At 48.3% G+C, this 18,278-nt stretch overlaps 1 protein-coding gene across 8 annotated transcripts in view; it reads right to left on the bottom strand.

Annotated features, from left to right (window-relative positions):
* Window positions 1–18,278, bottom strand: part of FGFR2 (fibroblast growth factor receptor 2) — a 95,704-nt gene that overhangs the window by 29,493 nt on the left and 47,933 nt on the right. For 7 of the 8 annotated variants that reach the window (XM_049764429.1, XM_049764428.1, XM_049764435.1 and 4 more), the window contains 2 exons: window positions 5,397–5,587; window positions 1,781–1,925 (listed from right to left, as the gene is read on the bottom strand). In XM_049764429.1, coding sequence (XP_049620386.1) covers window positions 1,781–1,925; window positions 5,397–5,587 — 336 coding nt within the window. Of the gene's footprint in view, window positions 1–1,780; window positions 1,926–3,137; window positions 3,286–5,396; window positions 5,588–18,278 lie in introns of all 8 variants that reach the window. The other variant, XM_049764436.1, reaches the window with a different exon arrangement.

Raw genomic sequence — 18,278 nt, forward strand, 5'->3', positions numbered from 1 at the left:
ACTCTTAATTTTTTTGAGGGGGCCATCCTGGCAGTGTGCTAAGGTTCCGAATCCTAGCTCTGCACTCAGAAATTACTCCTGGCAGGCTCAGGAGACCATATGGGATGCTGAGGATTGAACCCGGTTCATCTGTGTGAAAAGCAAATGCCCTTCCCACTGTGCTATCACTACGGCCCCATCACTCCTATTTTTTTATTGTTGTTTTGTTTTGTTTTGTTTTGTTTTGTTTTGTTTTGTTTTGTTTTGTTTTTGGGTGGCACTCAGGGCTTACTCCTGGCTCTGTGCTCAGAACCCGCTTCTGGCAGGCATGGAGAACCATATGGGATGTGGGGATTCAAACCACCATCCGTCCTGAATCGTCTGTGTGCAAGGCAAATGCCTACCACTGTGCTATCTCTTCGGCCCCAACTCCTATTTTGTTTTATTTTGTGCATCTGATTATACTGATGACTACCACTTTTGTCTTAGAGAGAAAAAACAGAAGTGGCATTGTGCCTAATTCCTTCCTGATTATTGGGTTCTGATGTCAATTCTCAATCATCGCCACTCCCTCTTGAACCCAAAATGGTTCCTCCACAGGCAGTCACTTCCCACATGCTGTCTTCCTCACACTGGGCTCCTACTTAAGGTGCTAGTACTGCCAGGCAAATCGGCTAAGAAGTGCCTCTCTGGCACTGACAGAAACCCGAACTGCAAGTAAAAGCAAGCTCAACACTAGAGCATTTCATGGTTTCCAAGCAAATACTCACAGCACAGATTCACAACCAAAGGCAGGGGAAAGGGGGATACTATAGGATTACTGAAAGCTTCCATGTTTTAATCGGAAAATCTCTTGCAAGATAGTTAACACTCTTAGCAGCACAGCACAAAATGAGATAATGGAATTTTTTTTGTTTGTTTATTTTGGACTAGATATAAAAGGAGCATGCAGGTAAGCAACCTACACACACACACACACACACACACACACACACACACACGGGAATTAAGAACTGGAGTGAAATGTCACACGCCAGCCAACCACAGTCAAGGCAATTTTCACAAATGAAATGACAACGAGGCGGAAGCATGGGCATAGTGAGGCATGATTGGTTTAGTTTGATGGAAACAGATTCAGGCTGGTAAAATTCAGGCAGAAGCAATAAGGAGCCACCAGGGACCACAGCAATGTTAATTCTTTGTCAGCACAAGATGGCAGAGCCAGAGTGCACTTTGCAAGAAAAGCAAGCCGAGAGTTCATTCTATGGCAGCATGCAGTAGTAAGCCACCGATTCCCAAGGTAGTCAACACACTGCTTCTGTCCACCCTCCATTCCAGAACCACCTTCTCCCCTGGGGGACCCCCATCATATTGGCAATGGAAAGTGGAGCAAAATTTATCCAAGTGCTTCTGGGACCATCACAAAAATGGTATTTGAAAACCAGCACAGAATGACTTTGTAGGTTGCAAAGTCATTGGAACTATTTGATGGGTCACAATGGGAATGGGCAAAGTTGGACCATGACTCATCAGAGATACAGGTTTCTTTTGGAGATTTTTAGCAGTGGAAATAAAAATCTCACTTGAACATATGAGTCTGAGATCTCATGATCAGTGAATTTCCAAGACAACTAACTTATTTTTTCATATCCGGGGGAAAGAGAGGGACAATTTCAAACAATAAAAAAAAATCTTTATACCATGATAAAAGGGGCCATTTCTGAGAACAGAAGCCGTGTTAATTTTATAGCAATCAACCCAGAAAAGGGGAAAAACCATGGAGAGAAAGAGCAGTATGTACCTGGCAGAACTGTCAACCATGCAGAGTGAAAGGATATCCCAATAGAATTACCCGCCAAGCACGTATACTCCCCAGCATCCTCAAAAGTTACATTCCGAATATAGAGAACCTCAATTTCTTTGTCCGTGGTATTAACACCGGCGGCCTAGAAAACAAGGGAAGCAAGAGAACAGGCTAGACAACACAGAAATGATGGTGGAGGAGGCCACGGAACCACAGGGCACCATGCTGGGGGCCCAGCAGGTGCTGGCCGGCAGGCCATTCCGACTTGCAGCCCGTTCACCAAGCCCACAACCGAGAGACAGGGAGCAACACTGAGCAGCTCACCGCCACAGGCCCGTCACCACACCGGCTCACCACCTAGACATGCAAGCTTCCAACTCATGGAAAAATTGACCCACACATCCATTTCTTTTGGCCATTGCTTTTTTGGCCCTGGGAGTTAGGGAAGGTTTTCCAAAAAGGAGATACCTGAAGGTTGGGTTGGCTTCTGGTCCAACTGGTTATGATCTTTACCTTGAGACAAAAAAATGCATGTACCTCAATGGCTGTGAAAATCCAGCACAAGGTATACGTCCAGATAGGCACTTCCTCCTGGCCCCATAGGCACCAAAACAGAAAAAGGGCATCCTGGCTACCCAGATCTGGTGGATTTTACTCTGGCATTACCAATCACCTTTGCCTCCACTGCCCTGAATGTGAATGGACGAAACATGGTCTCGGGAACAAAGAATCAAGTCTATTCGGGTTTCAATGTCAGTATTACAATATCATGTCAACCTGTGGTCTTTCATAGTATCTAGGGGTACATTCATTGGGTGAGATGTACAATCTCCAAGTTAGAGGGAGCAGAGGCTAGGAGCCAGCAACCCCCTCTTTCTACATTAGGACACAGAGAAAATGTGTGCCCATATTTTCTCCTAAAGATTTGGGGCTCAAGTAGGTGTGAATTCTGCTGATAAGACAACACTATCAATTCAACAGGAGTGGAGGTGTGTGTTTAACCACTGAAAATGATGCCATAATGATGGGGGCCAGGCAGGCCAAACCAGCCAGACCAGAAGGAGCAATTCAAAAACTGGGTGGGGAGAAGAGGGCAATCTGGAGACGAAATCAGTGCTAGTGCTTTGAACATGGTGGGCATTTTTCCATGGCTGCTGGGTGGAGACCAGTAATATCCGCAAAGAAAGAGGATCATGAATATACCCAGGCCACAGAGTGAGCCTATAAGCTGCCTGCAGTCTCCCAAAGCACTGAGTCTTTTTCAGCTTCTAGATCCAGCCTTCTTGGGGAGGGAAGAGGAGGAAAAATACAACAAAAACAAAAACCAGACAAACAAAACCAAAAGCATTGTTACCTTCTTGTTCGGGCAGGACCGTGAGCCAGGCAGACTGGTTGGCCTGCCCTATATAATTGGAGACCTTACATATATACTCCCCAGCGTCGGCCTCCGTGACATTGAACAGAGCCAGCACTTCTGCATTGGAACTATTTATCCCCGAGTGCTGGAACAAACACAGGAGAAGGATATAATGCCAGCCAGGAAGGATTTGACGCTCTCTAGGATCCCACCACCATACACCACCAAAAAAAAAAGTAAAGTAAAAACAACCACTTCCGTGAGGTCGAAGAGTTTAACAGAGGGCTGTGGGTTTAGGAAGCATAAAATCAGTCCATCAGGAATCATGGGATGACCTGGGTGGAGGGGAGGGGAAGGGAGAGAAGGGGAGAGGAGGGAAGAGGGGAGAGGTCGAAGATGGGTGGGGGAGAAGAGGGGAGGAGAGGAGGGAGGGAGGGAAGGCGAGGGGAGTGGAGGAGAGGAGAAGGGAATAGAGGAGAGAAGGGAGGGAGGGAGGGAGAGAAGGGAGGGGAGGGGAGGAGAGGAGGGAAGGAGAGGGGAGGGGTGAATGGTTGTATCCAGATGGGGTTCTTGGGCATTCTCAGTGGCCAAAAGACCCAAAGCCTAAGTTCGGGGCTGAGCTGTGTTTCTTCTGTTGAAAAAGGGCACTTTGGAAAGAGCTTCCCTCAGAGTTTCTATGCACAAGAGAGGCAAGAGGCAATGGGCAGGTGTAACCGTTACCGGCTGTACGTGTCTGTCTGACAGCAATGCAAACCTCAAAGGACCAAGGATAATAAAAGCCAGAGACAATAGATATGATGGACGGAGGCCCTGTCCATGGGACGATGTTTTTCACTAAGAGTGGGAGATGCAGTGAAGGTAGAAAAGGGAGCACTATGATGGGGAGAAAACGATCACACTGGACAAAAACTGGGTGCTGAAAGGAAATAAAGTGATATACATGGTAATACTTCATTAATACTATTGCAAACTAGTATATAAAAAAAATGGAAAAGGGAAAGGGCGTTGGTGGAGAGAAGTAAAACGTCTGCCCATAGGCAGGCAGGGGAGAGGACAGGAGGGAAACCAGGGACATTGGTAGTGGGAAATGTGCACTGGTAAAGGGTAATGGACTGAAATTCAATCATGAACAACTTTGTAATCATGGTATTTAAATAAAGTAATTAATAAAATACAAAATAATAATAATAATATACAAAAATGCACAAAGGCCAATACTTTCCCTGTGGGGCCCTAAAATAAACTCCAGGCAAGATGGTTTTCTTCTATTTAGAACAATCCCCCTCAAAGATGGGATAGAAAGAACTTCCCAGAGGAATAGCAAATTCTTACAAATGATAGAAATGAAGAGCAGGAGAACTGGTCTTCAGGAGGAAGGTAGGTACTGGGGCAGGAGTTTGGGGGGACACATTAGGGAAGGGAACCCCAGTACAATTGCCAAGTAAGTACATGCCACAGAGGCAGGCTCGCGGGGTTGGAGGGAGATTGGACACACTAGTTGAGGGGAGTGAACCCTGCAAAATGATGGGTGACAGAATACGGTATGCCTGAAACTCATTTACAAATATCTCTGTCACTTTGTGATTCAAAAAAAATTTAATCAAATCTAAAATAAATTTTTTTCTTAGAAGACAGTTTCCTTGTTTAACATTTCCTGAATGTGGCAACATTTGTGGATGATGGTGATCTCAGGGGTGGTGGGAACTCCCTTTCAATGGTAGAAGGGTTTCTTGTAAAAATATAAGCTGGGGCACGAGGGTCATGGCCTGCCTCACATATATGAGACCGAGAGTTCAATCTGAGGCACCATAACTTAAAACATTTTTTAAAGGTGCAATAAATAAGAGAAAACTTGAAATGGTTTTAAAGACCCGAACTGAACAACCTATTGGGAGGAAAAAGCATCATCATATCATCATCATTATCAACACAATAAACAATGTGCCCGGACCCAGAGTTGGAAGCTCTTCCTTCGCTCCATCTCAGCAACCTGAAAGGAAGAGAAGGTTAAGATCCCGAGCTTCTAAACAGTTCTAAACATCCCACTAAGCCAGAAAGGGCTTGTCTGGGACCTTGATGCTGAGAAACAGGTGAATTCCGGAGGTTCCCCATGCGTGGTTACCTGGCACCCCACTTCCTTGCCACAGGCTCCTCAAGGCAACAAGAAAATTGTCTTCTCTTGTGTCAGTCAGGATCTCAGAGTCCATGTGCCCCCCCCCCCCACTCTGGGGCCCAAAGGTTCCAGAAAATTCTCACCTTGAGCACTTTGAGGTAGGGTAGCCCATCAGGCCCGTACTTGCTGCCATTTTTCTCCACATGCTTGATCCACTGGATGTGCGGCTGAGCATCGCTGTATACTTTGCACACAAATTCCACATCGCCGCCAACCACGGTGGAAGCATTTGCTGGCAGGCCAGCCTGAAGGATGGGCCGGTGGGGTGAACGCTCTGAGGAAGACAGAGTGGGTCAGGGGATCGGGAGAAATAAAGACATGAGTGATGGTTTTGGGGGATTGGGGAGCCCAGGACCCCAAAGAGGCCTGAAGTCTTCGAGCTGATGGTTTTGAAATACCATGGGTGGCTTCCTGGGTAAACAAAGAGAATCTCAAAGCCAAGCCCAGGAGTGCAGCTCTTAGAAGACTTATTTAAAGACCCTAAGAGAAGAATTTATTTGATCCTGATATATGGCTGTCCGTGGCCACAAATCAAGCAGTGGGATGACATCATTTGTACAATTTAACTGCCAAATGGCAGGGAAATAGATCCATCCCTATTTCCTGCTCATTTCTGATATCCACTTTCTGGGGGTGCACTGGAAATGTACCTAGACTGTTGGTTCAATACTGTGAATAAATTTAAGGCCACTGGGATTCCCAACATGGACCCAACACCTGCCATATCTCCATTTAGACACATAGGGGAGAATCTATGCTTTGTTTTCGGAAATAAAACTTAGAGCTGGAGAGATAGTTCAGGGGGGTGAGACACTTGCCTTGCATATGGCCAACCCAAGTTTGATTCCCAGCACTGCTCGGAGTGACCATTGAGCAGAATCCAGAGTAGCCTCTGAGCACTGCTCTGTGTGCTCCAACCTTCTCCCCATCAAATTTTTTTTTTTAAGGATTTTTGTCCACACCCAGTGGTATTCAGGGGTTACTCCAGGTCTGTGCTCAGAAATCATTCCTGGCAGGCCTGAGGACCATATATGATGACAGGGATTGAACCCAGGTCAACCTCAAGCAAGGCAAATGCTCTTTTCGCTGTGCTATTGTTCCCCCCCCCAAAAAAAAATGTTTAACAAAAATTAATTAATTAATTAAAAAGAAAAACTGAAAGCACAAAGTGATAAGACAGAAAGGGCATTTGGACTTGACTTTTTCCCATCCACCTGACTCAGTTTACCTCTTTGTACCCCTTCATTTCTGTGACACAGCTTAAGGGTTGTGGAGCACCAAAGGCAGAGCTGACTTGGATATGAATTCAAAGAAGAGCCCAGTTTCCCTGTGCCATAGCCCTGACTCTTCCCTGGACCTCTCTCCAGGAAGAAAGTCCCAGCTGAGAGCAACCCCATCTTCCATGGGGCTCCCCCATCAGCATCCCTAAGTTTCTGTACCCAAGGGTGCAGAGAAGTGAGGAGCAGAGCAGTCCTCTGTGTGGAATGGTCCCTAAAGGCGTGACCCTCAGGAGACTAGAATCCTCAGCACAGCCACTCACAGTCAAGACCTTGTGTCTTGGAGCACCCTATTGACAAACACAGCCCCACATGGGCCAGAACTCCCCAAAACCTTCCAGCACCAGGGATCCTGTCCCTCACCTCCAGCTTACAGGAGGCCAGTGATCCAGGTGACCCCAGCAGGTCCAATGCACCAAGAATGCTCACCCCAGACAACTGAACAGCTTGAGCACTGGCCAGTAGCAGCATAATAAGGTGGGGACATTTAAGTCCCCCTAGAATGAGGCCTTTAAGGTCCAAAGGTCATTGCATGGAGCTCAGTGCAGAGGACTAGACTGTGTGCATACTGACCTGCCAGCTGAGTGTCTTGTGACTTTTTATGAATGTAAGGACTAAACACAGAGGCAGCAGTGCTCAGGAGCACCCTCTGCTATGCCGCACCAGATTTTCCCATCATTGCTCCCATACTGCCTGCTCGGACTGAGACAATAACCCAAGAGCAGGGGTTGGGGGATGTTTCCTGATTTAGGAAAACAGAAAATCACAAAGTTGGGTGCCTGCAAGATGGTTGGGAATGCAGCCCAGTGAGAGACCACTGTGAGGTTCTGGGTATGATCCTGGCCATCGCAAAAGCACAAGCAATAATTGAATGAACAGGGGCCGGGGAGATAGTATAGAGGTGAAGGCACTTGCCTAGCGTATGGCTGATAACATAGCCTGGGGTTGAATCTGGACCACATATATGTGCCCCCAATACCACAGGTATGGCTCTTTAGTACCGCAGGGTATGGTACCCCACCACCAGGAGAAAATTGTCAGAAATGCCTGCTCTGACTGACATGTCATCCTGAGAGGGGCTGGGCATATGGGGTTTAATTACAGGCTGCTGGCAACTCCCCCCCACCATGCAGGCACACATTCACACACACACACACACACACACACACACACTCTCAAACTACCACACTCAGATGCACAAGACACACTTGCACACCCACTCACACTCAGAAGTTTCAATTACACATGTTGAAATACTCAGACTTCCCACACATTCTCTCTCTCTTTCTCTCTCTCTCTCTCTCTCTCTCTCTCTCTCTCTCTCTCTCTCTCTCTCTCTCTCTCTCTCACACACACACACACACACACACACACACACACACACACAGGCAAACACCCTCTTTCCTCTATCCCTCCAGGTCTGCCCTGGGCAGATGCTGCCAGCCAGGCTCAGAGATGCAGCCCCTTGGCCCCAGCGCCCTTGAGAAATTGCCTCTTTCCTGCTGCAGCAAAGCTCCAGATCCATTCAACCCTTGGCTCGCTTCCCCAGTGTTGCCAGCACATGTGTGTGTGTTTGTGTGTTGCCCTATAAATATTGCCAGTGGCCCTAAATATTTATTCTTAGAAACAAAGGCCCTCTAAAATCTTAAATGTCATGAGCCAGATCAACCGAATTCCAAACCAAGTCCCCTTCTGAAACATGCTTGTTTCTAATAAATTGTTTCACAAGCAAACCCTGTGCATGGAAAACCCAGTCCCGATGCCCAGCGAACAATGAGGCTTTCATGAGCTCCAGCTACCCAGGCCTGCCGCGGGGAAACCAGCCACCAGAGTGACGCTGCAAGCTGAAGGCTTGTTTGACGTGTGGTTGAACGGGCTGCCGAGTGCCAGTTAGTAACTGATTCCATTGCTCTTGCCTCTATTTTCACACACACACACACACACACACACACACACACACACACACACACACACACACACACACACACACACACACACACACACAGCAGGCTCCCTCTGTAATGGAAACCTTACACTGTCCTCCAAACCTTATTCCAGCTGCATTGAGTCTAAAATGAAACTTTAGAGAAGGTTATTGAAAATGTTTGTCAAAAGTCAGTAGGGCCTCGGCTTTCAGTCTCCACAGCAGGCTTTGATTTCCTTCGCGACCCCAGACTCGGCCCTGAATTCAGCTGCTAGGAGGGCAAGCCTGAAAATAGGTTAGCCTGGCCCCGGGGTACCAGTTTCTCTGCGTGCTCCAATGCTTCTGGCTGTCTCTCCTCCTGGGGAGTCCTTCACACCCAGAATGCCAGTGAAGGGACCACCAGGTTGTAGATTTCCAATTCTGGAGAACTGGGAGTGAAAATGCGGTAGACAGACGCAGGCTCATGGTAGTAGCTGGGCAGTTATGTTTTTAGGACCAAGCCAGATGGTGCCACCTCTCTGGCCTGGCCAGAGGGCAGAGTGGAGATGGGAGTGGCTAAGACCTATAACAACCGTGCACCCACCCTGGCCTTCACCAGCTCTGTGAATCCCCCACATTTCTAAAAAAAAAAAAAGCTAATAATCAGAATTTGTTGTGGAGAATCCTCATGCTCCCCCAACTTCCCCAGTTCTATCTGGTCCCCTGGGAGGGCAGTGTCACTAGCACTTTGCCCAGCAGAAATAGACTACTCTATTATAGCAGAAAAAACTACTCTCAGGAAGGTGAGATAAATAAAAAATAAAAAGCAGAAAAGCTGCCTTGCTCCTCATTTCTTTACTGCACATCTGAGGTTCTCAGCACAGCAAGTTGGCACGTATAACTCCCACCCCTGAGGGGACTGAAGGGGATCTGCTGGAACCCCGAGGTACCCGGGAGATACCGTGTGTGGAGCAAGCAGGAAGACAGGGATGTGCAGGGTTCTCCAGGAGGCACTTGGCTGCGTAGCAGGAATGAGGTTACACAGAGCAGATATGGAGACGGGCTAAAGAGCCTGAGAACTGCACACGCCTCTGCTCTCCTCTGATCAAAGGGTTGAAAAGAGTTCCCCCGACTTTTAAAGTGAGACACCCCCCATTACTAAGAGTATAAGTCACTGCTGAGAGATTGGTTCTCAAATCCTATGCACTGGAAAGCAAGGGGGAGAGAGTTTGCCTGAGTGACAAGGAATAAATCTCTGTTAATTGACCAGTGAAACTTTATAGCCTGTAGGTTCTCCCTAGACAGAGTAATACATTTTTCTCCCCAAAGATCTACAGCTTTGCTCTGATACAATAAAAGGTGGAAAGAAAGAAAAAGAAAGAAAGAAGAAAGAAAGAAAGAAGAAAGAAAGAAAGAAAGAAAGAAAGAAAGAAAGAAAAGAAAGAAAGAAAGAAAGAAAGAAAGAAAGAAAGAAAGAAAGAAAGAAAGAAAGAAAGAAAGAAAGAAAGAGGGAGGGAGGGAGAGGGAGAAGGGAGGGAGGAGGGAGGGAGGAGGGAGGGAGGAAGGAAGGAAGGAAGGAAGGAAGGAAGGAAGGAAGGAAAAGAAGGAAGGAAGGAAGGAAGGAAGGAAGGAAGGAAGGAAGGAAGGAAGGAAGGAAGAAGGAAGGAAGAAGGAAGAAAGAAAGAAAGAAAGAAAGAAAGAAAGAAAGAAAGAAAGAAAGAAAGAAAGAAAGAAAGAAAGAAAGAAAGAAAGAAAGAAAGAAAGAAAGAAAGAAAGAGAAAGAGCAAGCTCTGAGTAAAAAAGCCTTCAACCTTCAGGCCCAGCAACCATGTAGCTGTGCCAGCAATCAGTAAAAGAATCAGGGCCTTACAGGACACTATAAATCCACCCAGTTCTTGGGTCCAGGCAGTGTAGCACACACCAGCCACCTCCAGGCTCTCACTCCATGCAGAAGTGCCCCTGTGCGGCCACAGAAACCCATTTCAAAGCTGCCCTTTCCAGCAGCCCAAGTGGGACAGAGCCAGGTCAGCGCCTGTCTCCTGTGCGGCTCCTTTTCACTCCAGCAGCTTTGAGCTCGCTGCCTGCCCTCGCTTTCAATTAAAATCAAACGTAATTACCTTCTTCTACAGCAGCAATTTCTTAGCAACTCCCAGGGGCTGAATGGAAGAGGAATGGGCCACAGTTTGGGGGAGATGAGTAAGGACCACAGAGAACTCTTTTTTCCGAAAACTCAGCCTGGCTTTCTTTTTACCTATTTTTTCTAAAGAGTAGGCAGTGGCTGCTTGAGTTGCTTTTAAAAAAATACTGCACTAAACCAGTGTTATTAGGGGAGAAGGATCAAAAGGGGTTCAGGCCCAGGCGCCCAGAAACCTGCTGAAGACCTCAATGACAATCGCAGAATGATTTCAGGACTCAGTCAGGCTCAGCCTAACAAACTCACCAGACATTCCTGGACTGAGCCTGCCCTGCACTCTAGTCCCAAAGTGGATGCTACTTCCCAGCCAGCATAGGTGGGAGAGGTGGGGGGACTTAGGGGTGGAGCCTTGGGTACAAGTGGGGGGACGGTCCCTTGTTGGCTTTAAAAGTTAGAGATTTCCCCCAAGGAAGCTGTACCATTATTTTTCTGCAAAGACCAAACAAATCTGGGACCCTCTACAGAGACAGGCACAAGCATTGGGAGGCTCAAAGCATGAGAAGGAGGAAAGGGAAGTGAGATAGCACCTACAAAGGCTGAGTTGCACAAAGAACGAAGACCTCAAGGGGGCCTGGCCTATGAGCCCCAAAAGAAAGTTCTAAACTCTGTCCACTAGGGACAAACCCACCCAGGTGAGTATGTGACTCACTGACTTTTGGATGTGTCTGTTGGCAATGGTGTTTGTGTGTGGGTTTTTCCTGTTGCCCCCCCCCACCTAGTTTAGGAAGTTATGTTTTTAGAGCAAGGGAAGGAAGGAAGGAAGGAAGGAAGGAAGGAAGGAAGGAAGGAAGGAAGGAAGGACGGAAGGAAGGAAGGAAGGAAGGAAGAGGAAGAAGGAAGGAAAGGAAGGAAGGAAGGAAGGAAGGGAGGAAAGGAGGAAGAGAGGAAGGGAGGAAGAGAAGGAGGGAGGGAGAGAGGAGAGGGAGGGAGGGAAGGGAAGGAAAGAAGGAGGAAGGAAGGAAGGAAGGAAGGAAGGAAGGAAGGGAGGAAGGAAGGAGGGAGAGAGGAAGGGAGGAAGGAGGAAGGGAAGAAGGGAGGAAGAAAGGAAGAAGGGAGGAAGGAGGAAGGAGGAAGAAGGAAGAAGGAAGAAGGAAGAAGGAAGAAGGAAGAAGGAGGGAGGGGAGGGAGGGAGGGAAGGAGGGAGGGAAAGAAGGTCTCACGCTACTCCCAACTGCAGAACTGAGTCATTGCCTCCCTCAGCATCTGTGGAGCAGCCTGTGGGGGCAAGCCTGGGGTCTTTCCCATAGCACCCATACCAGTGACTCACGCACAGAGGCTGCCCTATGTGAAACATTAGAAGTCAAACACCACTGATTCCCTGGTGCTGCAGGAGGCAGCAGGGTAGAGGGCTCCCCAGGAGTGAGGGTGAGCTCTGTGGTATCACGAGACAAACACAGCAGCAGGGTTGGCAGCATGTGCAGAACTGAGTCTTCAGGGCCTTTCACGGGAAAACAAAGACTCTATTGGGCCCATCAGGCACGTGGGCCCCTCCTCACTGCAGGAGCCAGGGCTGGGCCGGAGAGCGGCTCACCCAGCAGATCCCCAAAACTACATGTGGTCCCCTGAACTGCCAGGGCTGATTCCTGAGCACAGAGCCAGGAGGAAGCCCTGAGCGCTGCCCTGTGAGGAGTCCTCTTCCCAGTCCTCCACGGATTTATATCACAGAACTGAGCCCTCCAAAGCCGCTAAAATAGAGGCCAGGGAAGAAGATGAGGGGCTGGAGCCTGCGCCTCACCAGACCCTTGATCCCTGACACTGCCAGGTATGGCCATGGTGGGCCCAAGAATTCCTGGGGCAGCCCTGAAATCTCCTAGCACCTCTAAGATTGAGCTGTGAACTATCAGACATAATCAGTCCAGGAAAGCATCACCAGGAGTGGCCCCCAGGCCCTCCAAGCACTTCGAGGAAACTCTCCCCCAAAATTCCAGAGTTGCATTTATGCTACATCTGTTTAACCACTCTTTGAGTTATGTTTGTTTGTTTGGGGGTTGGCTTTGTACTCGGGGTCACTCAGGGCTATGCTCGGGGACCACATGTTGTGCAGGGCAGGGATGGAACCCAGCTTGACCATGTGTAAGGTGAGTGCCCTCCCTGCTGAATTATGGCTCCAGGCTCCCTGCTGCTTTAGGGGCAGGAATAGCATAGAAATGCTGGTTCTCGGGCCAGCCAAGAGTGACATTGAAGGAGACAAGCCCTGTTCAGAGGGTCACAGGGAACCTGCCTTTCCAGTCCATGATGCATCACATGATGCTTCTAAGGGAGTTTTTCTGGCTCCTGACACAAGACTGGGGTGGGGGTGGGAGCTCCCTGCATTTGTGCTGATGTCAAAGTCAGACGTCAGCCTTCACAAGCTCCCTCCCAGGGTGCTGGGGTAAACACAGCTGAGAGTCCTGCTGGGGACTCATCCCTGAGCCCGTACCCCACCACTCACAGAAAACAACCTCCCCCGAATGCAAGGTTCCCAATGGGGCTGTGGTGCCCCACTTCCTTAGCTAAAAAGTTACAGGCTCGAATAAAGACCTGCTTCTCAGGAGGTGATTCAGAATTCAAATCTCTCCTTCCAACTCATTCACCAAAATGCCAAGCTGTCAGAGGTGGGGAACCCCAAAGAAAGGACCCCTTAATATGAAGATTCACTGGTGTGAAATATTGGGGGCAGTCTAGAGTGCTCAGGGCTTACTCGAATAGAAGATATTGGGGGCCACAGCAAGTGGTGCTCAAGGCTTACTCTGATGGGCAATATTTTGCTAACAGAAAAGAGCTGTGAGACCCTCTCCAAAAACTTGCCTTAGAAAAGTAGTTAGGGGGTGGTAGGTGGAGGGAGGCAGAGAGTGTGACAAACTCATAGGACTGTCACATCTGTCCTCAAAGTGTCCCTGGAAACTGATAAAGAATGAACATGACTGGGGTTGTGCCAACAGAGGATCAGCTCAGCCAAGTCTCCCTGCCCACAAGAAACACCAGCGGCACAGGAAGAACCAAAGGATCTGTGTGGATCAAGGGATCCATGTAAACCAAGGGATCCATATGAACCAAAGATCCATGTAGATGGGCCGGGAGTGAGGGTTGGGGAGGGAGTTGTGTCAGCTTTCCCCGTCTGCAAAGGCCTCTCCTTAGAGAAAGTCTTGTGAAAACAATCCTGCTCAGCACTCAGATACCTTATTTTACTCCTGGGGTGGTTTAAGCAGAAGCCAAAGCTTTCAGCCCATCTGAGCAAACAAGAAGCGCTCCCTCTGATATGGGCAACATGAAAGGCTAAAAACCTCATCTGTTTTCTTAAGAGGACAAATCACATATTACAAATAAACGTGATTCTTGCTTCTCCTGGCTTCATACACACCCTCTCAGCAGAAGGTTTTGTGTTTTGTTTTTAGTTTGGGGGCCATACCCAGCTGTTTTCAGAGCAGACTCCAGGCTCTGTTCTCAGGGATCACTCCTGGCGAGGCTCGAGGGGCCAAATGGGATGCTGGAGATAGAACCCAGGAAGGTCCTGTGCCAGGTAAACACCCTATCTTCTGTACTATCTCTCTGGCCTCAGGACATGTTTCCAAAATAAAAAGTCACCCGGCTTGCAAAAGGCCTTAAATCCTCACTCCTTAAATTCAGTTATGCTTTCTGACATTTCAGAACAGCTTTGTTTTGTTTAAGCTGAATGGTAGATTGAATGGAACCACCAAACCCTTCCCTGTAAGGTTCAGCCCAACATCTGGGCAGAACCAAAACAAAATCAGAACTTCTTTGAAATAAAGTACAGCTTCCAAAGAGCCTTCCAGAATAATGATCTGGGGCTTGTCTTGCAAAAGATCCCTTTCATCCCACAAGGAGACAGGGAGACTGGAAGAGGGAGAGAGGGGGAGAGATGCGGAGGTGTGTGACCTGTTCACCTGAACTCTTGTTGGGTTACAGAAAGCTCCTACACATCCTCTGCTTGAGAGAGCCGAGAGGAGAATACTTCATTCTAGAAAGATCCAGGAGGAGTCAACTTCCAGTTCCCCCTCAATGTGGCAATCGAGGGTCTTTAGGGCTGAGAAATGAGAATTCCAAGAGGGCAGAAGTGGCATCTCATTCAACAGATGCTCCCTCACCCCTTTCCAACACCAATGGCCATGGCCAAGTTTCTTCATGACTCTCACTCCACTGTGGAATAAATCAAACCTAGGAGTTAAACCTGGCCCCTCTTGGGAGCACTGTCCTCTCACAAGGCTGAGCCTTTCTGCTTCCTTCCTGCCTTCCTTCCTTCTCTCGTGGGCAGAGAAAGTGAAACAAACATGGAGAGAACAGTTGGGTGTGAAAAAAAGAGAGGGATCCCTAAAAACCAACCAAGTGGGTGTAGCACAGCGAAGGGGGAAGGAGAGATCAGACAATGAATAAGGCAATTGCATACTGCCAACCCAGGTTTGATCCCTGACAGAAGTAACCCCTGAGCACAGAACCAGGAGGAAGCCCTGAGCACCACCAAGATGTGGCCCCAAAACAAACAAAAAGAACAATAAATAAATAACTTTTAAAGCAGAGTTTTGGGGAATAGTACAGTGGTTAGGGCACATGCCAGCATGTTCTTGACCTGGGTTCAATCCCTGGCACCACATGGTTCCCTGAACATGGCCAGATGTGATCTAGGGATCCCCAGCACTCAGGGACTGAACAGTGTCACATCCTTGGGCCCTTGGAACAAACAGACAGGCTGGTGAGCTGAGAGTCATCACAGGGAATGAGGGTTTAGAGAGACTGCCCAACTTTATAGCCTCCCAGAATACAACTGATAAGGGCCCCAAAAATCCCATTGGGGCATCTCAAATTCATTCTGATGATTCCCACTCCACATCTACCCATACTGGCACCATGCATTCTAGGTGGGCTGGGGTCCCCAGTCCCCTGACACTGGCCACTTCCACCCTAACCCAAATAGGGGTGACAAGACCCTCTTGTTTCAGATGCTGAAAGTCATTAACTCCTCATATCACTGTCACTGCCTCTTGGCCCACATCATGAGCTCAGGGCCAAAGATCAGACAAGAGATCAAATATTAGTTAGCTCCCTCCTCTGCCACCTCTGCCAGGCCCCTGCCAGCACCCAAAGCCATCAGGCCTCTTCCCCAACAATAGAGGGCCATGGAAGAGTCACAAGGAACTGAGAGAAAATACAGCAGCTGCAAAGTCAAACTTGCCTGGAACCTGCAAGTGTGGGCCTGCTCTGGCTTGGGGTTGCCCCCAGAGCCTGTTGGTCATGTGCCTAAAAAGGGGCCCTTCTCCCAGGAAACAGCACCCCCCCCTAAAACACCCATGTGCAGGTCAGTTCATTCAGGAGTGGGGGAACATGACCACCCACAGACCAGCACTGCCCCCCACCCCGATTCCCTCTTGAGCAACAGGTATAAAACCCAGCTCTGAAGCAACCCCAAAGCTCATTCCACAGAGGCTGTACCAAAGACAGTTTTGAAATCTCTGTTCCAGGGAGTGGGGCAAGGAGAGGACAGAGCCCCTAGCAGGTGTGAACTAGTTCACTGGCATTTAAAAGCACAGCCCTCGGGTAAGACAGAGAAGGGACAACTATGACAATAATGATGACAACTATGACAATATTACTATGACAATGATTATTTCTGGACTAGAACTGGGAGTTGAAAGGAAGTAAAGTGATAGGTATGATGTCCCTATAGCAAGTAACTGTATTGCAGACCACAATGCCTAAAAGAAAATAGAAGACAGAAGAAAAGTGTCTGCCATAGGGGCAGGCTGTAGTGGGGTGGGGAAATAAAAGGAAACTGGGGAAATTAGTGGCATACAATGCACACTGGTGAAGAGACAGGCGTTGGAACATTGCAGACTGAAATTCAACTATCAACAATTGTTTTTAACTGTGTTTCTTAGTTATTCTATTAAAAAAGAAAAACTATATATGTGAAAAAATAACCCAAAGAAACAAACAAAAAAATCAAAGCACTGCCTTCCCCTGAGTTCCCTCAACAGTATTCCCTCACCTCCTCTCTTTTAGGAGAGAGGATTAAGATTTGATGATCTCAGACTTCTGGGGCCAACAGAGGATAGGAATGGCATGTGAATGGGTCCTCCATGTCATTCTCACTTGAACCAGAGGTGGTAGGTGACTCTGAGAAGATTCCCCTTTACTCTCCACCCCCTAGGTCAGCAAGAGCAACATTTAGCAAAACTTCAGGAGTCAGAAACTAATCGTGAACCATAAACCAACCAGAACCATAAACCAACCACAAGACTTTGCTTCTGTTCATTTTGGGCTCCAGGGTCCTGATTCTACTCAATTAGTCCACCAAGGATCCACCAATAACAGCACAGAAGGGAGGGCATTTGCCTGGCACAAGGCCAACCTGGGATCCATCCCCTGGATCCCATAGGGTCCAGCGAGCCTGCCAAGAGTGATCCCTGAGTGCAGAGCCAGAAATAATCCCTTAGCACTATCAGGTGTGGCTCCAAAACAAAACAAAGAAACAAAATGAGACAAGTAAACAAACAAAAAAAAAACCTGCTTTGTTCTGACTTCCCCTCAAAGAGTTCCAAATTCACCCTGTGAAGCATACTTCACAGTCTTGCTGCCTTCACTTGGCCAAGCAAACTTCATTGTCTATCCCACTTGAATTTCGTGCACAGGAGATAGCAAGGGTCTAACAGGTGGAGACCCAGCTGGTGATGACCCCTCTTCTACAAGCAGGCATTGCGGGGAGTTGATACTAAAATGAAGAAGGCAGGGCCGAAGTAATAGCACAGTGGTAAGGCATTTGCCTTGCATGCAGCCAACACAGAACAGACCCCGGTTTGAATCCAAGCATCCCACATGGTCTCCTGACTTCTGAGCACAGAGCCAGGAGTAACCCTTGAGCATCCCTGGATGTGGCCCAAAAACAAACAAACAAAAAAAAGATGAAGATGGCAGCCACCAGTGTGCCTTGGGCCGGCCTGGGGGGTTCAGTTAGCAATTTCTTGCCCCAGGGAGAGAGTCTGGGGGGGATGGGTCCAGAGTGGGAAACATGATCGTTGTGACTAAGGTCTTGGACAAGAGCCTCCTGAAAACCTGTCAGGCACCTCTCAGGAAGGGGAGCCTCAAATTGTGGTAAAAGTTGGATATAGTCCCTGGACTGGAGAGATGGTATAGAGGAAAGGGTGCTTGCCTTGCACTCCTGGCACCTGCCTTGCAACCTGGGTTCAATCTCCAGCATCCCCAATGGTCCCCCAAGCACTACCAGGAGTAATTCCTGAAAGCAGGCCAGAGTAAGCTCTGAGCACTGTTGGGTGTGGCCCAGCAGAAGGAAAGAAAAATCACATCCATTTTCATGCGTCCTAACAGCTAAACTCCAAACCCAGGGCCTAGAAAAACAAAAACTTAAGCGCTCAGAGAAGGCAGGTGATCTAGGACCCTCTCTGGATCTTCTGCAGCATAACAGGGAGCTGCGACCAGGGATGAGACAGGGAACCTGGGCCCGCAGGCCACCAGCAGTGCCTTGTTGGAACCTGAACCCCTTTTGCTGCCTCGTGCTGGGACGTGCAGAAAAGCTGCCAAGTCCTGATGACAAGCCATTTGCTGACTGACTCAACCCTCCTTTTATGAGGGTTTCTCACAG

This window comes from Suncus etruscus, chromosome 17, assembly GCF_024139225.1.
Source record: "Suncus etruscus isolate mSunEtr1 chromosome 17, mSunEtr1.pri.cur, whole genome shotgun sequence".
Taxonomy (NCBI): domain Eukaryota; kingdom Metazoa; phylum Chordata; class Mammalia; order Eulipotyphla; family Soricidae; genus Suncus; species Suncus etruscus.